The 5,139-nt window shown below is 42.5% G+C and overlaps 2 protein-coding genes across 2 annotated transcripts in view; both read left to right on the top strand.

Moving 5' to 3' along the window:
* Window positions 1-1,902, top strand: part of Ddx5 (DEAD-box helicase 5) — an 8,716-nt gene extending 6,814 nt beyond the window's left edge. The window contains 1 exon segment of the mRNA XM_021175969.2: window positions 7-1,902. Coding sequence (XP_021031628.1) covers window positions 7-403 — 397 coding nt within the window. The 3' untranslated portion in view covers window positions 404-1,902.
* Window positions 1,903-2,219: 317 nt separating this feature from the next.
* The window catches only part of Polg2 (DNA polymerase gamma 2, accessory subunit), a 12,645-nt gene continuing 9,725 nt past the window's right edge, over window positions 2,220-5,139 (top strand). The window contains exon 1 of the mRNA XM_029483561.1: window positions 2,220-3,323. Coding sequence (XP_029339421.1) covers window positions 2,816-3,323 — 508 coding nt within the window. The 5' untranslated portion in view covers window positions 2,220-2,815. The remainder of the gene's footprint in view (window positions 3,324-5,139) is intronic.

Genomic DNA, 5,139 nt, shown 5'->3' with positions numbered 1-5,139 from the left:
TTCCAGGGGTAGAGGAGGCATGAAGGATGATCGTCGTGACAGATACTCTGCAGGCAAAAGGGGTGGATTTAATACCTTTAGAGACAGGGAAAACTATGACAGAGGCTACTCTAATCTGCTTAAGAGAGATTTTGGGGCTAAAACTCAGAATGGTGTTTACAGTGCTGCAAATTACACCAATGGGAGCTTTGGAAGTAATTTTGTATCTGCTGGCATACAGACCAGTTTTAGGACTGGTAATCCGACAGGGACTTACCAGAACGGTTATGATAGCACTCAGCAATATGGAAGTAATGTTGCAAATATGCACAATGGTATGAACCAACAGGCATATGCATATCCTGCTACCGCAGCTGCTGCGCCTATGATTGGCTATCCCATGCCAACAGGGTATTCTCAATAAGACTTTAGAAGTATATGTAAATGTCTGTTTTTCATAATTGCTCTTTATATTGTGTGTTATCAGACAAGATAGTTATTTAAGAAACATGGGAAATGCAGAAATGACTGCAGTGCAGCAGTAATTATGGTGCACTTTTTTCGCTATTTAAGTTGGATATTTCTCTACATTCCTGAAACAATTTTTAGGTTTTTTTTGTACTAGAAAATGCAGGCAGTGTTTTCACAAAAGTAACTGTACAGTGATTTCAAATACAATAAATGAAGGCAATGCATGGCCTTCCAATAAAAGATATTTGAAGACTGAATTAAGTGAAATTGTACTTTATTTTACATATATAATGTCATGTACAACTTGGCTTAGATAGTATGTTTTTGGGGGGATTTTTGTTTTGGTGTTTATTTTTACACAAGTAAAGTTGACTGCTTCCCATTCCTGGATTTAGGAGAGGAACTCAGAAGGCCCTTAGGATGATCTGTTCGTATGGGAAGAAGTTCGAGACAATGGATTTTATAATTCCAGATTTATTGCATAAAAGCTTTGTCATTTTTCAGTATCAGGGAAGTAAGTCATTTAATAGCCTATTTTCCTTAAGAGTGAACTACAGGACAGGAACTATATAAATACATGGTGATTTCTTTTGCAAAACAGTTTTAAGTGATGACATTTTTGCTTTATCAAAATTTTATTCCATCTCTTGGTTTTGTTGTCAACTGCCGAAATGTGCAGAGCTGAAAGGCTGTTAGCCCAAGAGCACTGTGTCTTTAGTGCAGGTTACCTTGTAGGTTCCTAGTCCTCGAAGACTTGCCCGAGTGCTTATAGCCACACCTGGAAGTCAGGAATGTCTCCACATTATTTCAGGGGATTTTAGGGGTCTTGTAGGCTAGTCACAAGGAAGACATCATAACCAAAAGCACAGTAAATAAAGTTTTCGGGTTAGGTTCAACATGGGCTTAACAGCTAGAAGGATTGGGGGGGTGGGGGGGAGCTTTAGATTTAAGTAGGATCACCAGCAAACAGCTTTGTTTCAGAATGGCTATAAGTAGGTCTAAATGTCTTCCCAAAAAATTGGTGTGTTTTTTGCCCAGGACAAAAGTCTTAAAGGAAGTTATTTAACTTTTTGTTTTTAAAATGGGCTTATTGTTAATGCCTTATTTATAAAATGTTAAAACAAATTAGAATGTGCTGGGGGTGGGAGCTGGGTGTGTTTTCCAGGGCTGATAACATTGAAAACTGATTCATCCTCTAGTCCTGAGTGGTTTTCAATGGCATGGCTAGTCAGATTCATGATTTTTAAGTATAGGTGTAGATTGGAGCATTTATTACATATTTTACTGTTCAATGTCTTAATGTGGACCTTTTATTTTGTAAATAATTATGGAAATGATTGTGGGGCTTGGAAAAAATTACCTTTGAAGTTTTAAAAGACAGTCCACTTTTTAGCATGTGTGTTGTGTCCAGCCTGTGGTTGTCTTAACTAATAAATGTGATTTTTCTCCCCATTCTCTTCATTTATTTATTCGCGTAGAGGCCTCTTACCTGGGTTTTTGCACCTCCACCTTCCCCACTCCAGCTATCCTGGAATTTGATACATAGGCCAAGCTGGCCTTGAAGTCAGAGATTGTCCCTTAGTGCTCAATAAAGATTAAAGGAGTGAGCTACCACAACAGTCTTGCACCTTATAATCAAACTCCAGTATCAAAAACACCCCTTTGTCCTAGTCAAGTATTAACTGCTTTCTACTAGAAGGGAAGTACAGAGGTTAAGAGCACTGCTCTTCCAGCAATCATGGTGCCTCATAACCATCTGTAGTGAGGTCTGATAACTCTTCTGGTGTGTGAAGACAGCAACTCAAAAGTCTTTTTTAAAAAAAAAAAATTACGTTTTGAGGAGGTGGTTAATAGACTCCCTAAGTCCTTTTTAAGACCTGGACACCCTGTCTTGTCCAGCCACACCCGGGAGGGAGTGGAGGGGCCATTGGTGATAATGTTTGCCAGCATTAGGGACTTTCCGGTATTAACTAAAAGCACACAACACATTCCCTTGGGGACTAAACGCTAAGCCTCACATCAGCACCGTCTAGGACAACATTTTGGAAGGGGTTTTTTTTTTTCGTTTTGTTTGACAGCCCGGAAAACATGATGCTAACTCCATAGTAACAGGATGGTGGTAAAAGCTGAACAAGTGAATGTGAGGCAGGTGGAGTTACCAAACGGAAAATCCCCAAGGTAGTAAACAACCAGAGACGCTGGCGTCAGCCCGGGAGACCGGGATACGCCCAAGGCGGCTGCAGCTCAGCAGCGGGTGACGCTCTTCCGGGGGCGTGGTCTACAGCACGTCCATTTCCGCCGGGCCCGGGTGCTGGTGTAGGTTTGAAACAGGACGTGAGGTGCTGGTGTTCCGACTCCTGAAGAGATGCGCTGCGGTAGCGGCGCCTGGGCCTGCCGCCGGGCCTGCAGGTGCTGGCTGTCCGGGTACGCGGGTCCCGCAGATGGGACGCAGCAGCCTGACGCCCCCGAGCAGGCGGTGGCCCGCGAGGCGCTGGTAGACCTCTGCCGGAGGAGGCACTTTCTCAGCGGGACGCCGCAGCAGCTCAGCACGGCTGCTCTGCTGAGCGGGTGCCACGCGCGCTTTGGACCTTTGGGTGTAGAGTTACGAAAGAACCTAGCCTCACAGTGGTGGTCCTCTATGGTGGTGTTCAGGGAGCAGGTCTTCGCGGTGGACTCCCTCCACCACGAGCCGGGCTCTTCGCCGCCGGGGGACAGTGCCTTCAGGTTAGTCTCTCCAGAAAGTATACGCGAAATCTTGCAAGACAGAGAGCCGAGTAAGGAACAGCTAGTGGCATTTCTTGAGAACTTATTAAAAACTTCTGGGAAACTACGGGCGACTCTTCTTCACGGTATGGCTCTTCGCGTTTCGTGCTTCTGAACAGATTTGGGGTGGAAAAGCAGTCTTGCACGAGTTTGGAGACAGCAACGGCCCTAGGCTTCCAAGCAAAGAAGTGACCTGGTTCCTTTTTTTTTTTTTTTTTAATAACATCAGAGTGATCCACCTTGAGGCAAAGGTCCGAGGCATCATTCCTGAAGAAATGGGTAAAGCATTCAGTTTGACGAGCAAACCTAAAACTATAGAGGTAGGACCTTATATCAGTCACATGCTTTCATTGATACCAAGGCAGTTTCAAAGACTTCCTTTCCTTTGTTCCACTTTTAAATACAATTATCAACTCAGGTTTTTCTTTTTTTTTCTTTTTTTTTTTTGGAGTTTCTCTGTGTAGCCCTGGCTGTCCTGGAACTCACTCTGTAGCCCAGGCTGGCCTCGAACTCGGAAATCTGCCTGCCTCTGCCTCCCAAGTGCTAGGATTAAAGGTCACCACCACATGGCAACTCAGGTTTTTCTTGTTGGTGGGGTTTTTTGTGTGTTTTTTGTTTTGTTTTTGTTTTTTGGTTTGTTGCTTTGTTTTGTTTTTTGTGGTTTTTTTTTTTTTTGCCAGATAATTTTTTAGCTTGTCAGCTAGGAGATACACATCTTTAAAGTCAAGTATAACAAATTCAAAAGTAAATACATAAAAGTGAACAGAAAACCCACCAACTTGTTTTTCGAGACAGGGTTTCTTTGAATAGCCCTGGCTGTCTCGAAACTAACTTACTGTGTAGACCTTGAACTCTTAGAAATCTCCCTGCCTCTGCCTTCTGAGTGCTGGGGTTTGGACAGCAGCCCAGCTACCACTGACAGTCTTTACAAGACTAAGTGTTGATGGCAGCTCATCTCTAGGAAATGCTGCCTTTGCCGTTTAGCAGTATGGAGTAGCTAATAACACCCTACAAATCCAAACTTGTGAAAATTAGTATATACTGTAACCCTTAAATATTTAAAGCAAAATAAAGCAAACCAGTGATAAATGCAATTAGATTGTAGTATATTTTATCCCGTATTCTTGGTATTGATTGATTAGACAGTCTCACTTACCATGTCCCCCAAACATCAGCTGTTTTTTACCTCTCAGTCTTTTAGATGAAATCGCCTCCTTCAAAGTTGCAGACTGAAAATGAGATTTTGAGTTCAGTATGGATAACATGGAAGTCAGTTCTCTCCTACCGTGTGGGTCCTGGGGCTAGAACTCAAGACTTCAGGCTTAGCAGCAGCTGCTTCTACCAGCTGAGATGTCTTTCCAGGTTTAAGGATTTTGTTTGTTTGTTTGTTTTTGGGTTTTTTTTCTTTGGTTTGGTTTTGGTTTTCAAGACAGGGTTTCTCTTTGTAGCCCTGACTGTCCTGGAACTCACTTTGTAGGCCAGGCTGGCCTCGAACTCAGAAATCTGCCTGCCTCTGCCTCTTAAAGGCATGTGCCACCACGCCCAGCTGGAAATATTCTTGATTTAAAGATTGAAGATGCATAATCAAAAATCAAATCCATGAACCTTACTTACGAGCCAGAAAAATAAAAACTGGTTTTGGGTGAGGATTAAAACAAAAAAATACACGGGGCATATGTTAGATGATAGTCCAGGATAAATTTATACTTTAATAATGGTTGCAGAGAGGCCGGAATTGGTGGTGAATGCCATTCATCCCAGCACTTGGGAGGCAGAGGCAGGCCTGGTCTACAAAGTGAGTTCCAGGACAGTCTACTACACAGAGAGACCCTGTCTGGAAAACCGAAAAAAAAAAAAAAAAAAAAAAAAGTTACAGAGAATATTTTTAGGAAACATGTTAAGTGTTTAGTATGAGAAAAAAAAAAA

The sequence above is a fragment of the Mus caroli genome, chromosome 11, assembly GCF_900094665.2.
Source record: "Mus caroli chromosome 11, CAROLI_EIJ_v1.1, whole genome shotgun sequence".
Classification (NCBI taxonomy): domain Eukaryota; kingdom Metazoa; phylum Chordata; class Mammalia; order Rodentia; family Muridae; genus Mus; species Mus caroli.
This window is presented reverse-complemented; position numbering and strand designations above follow the sequence as displayed.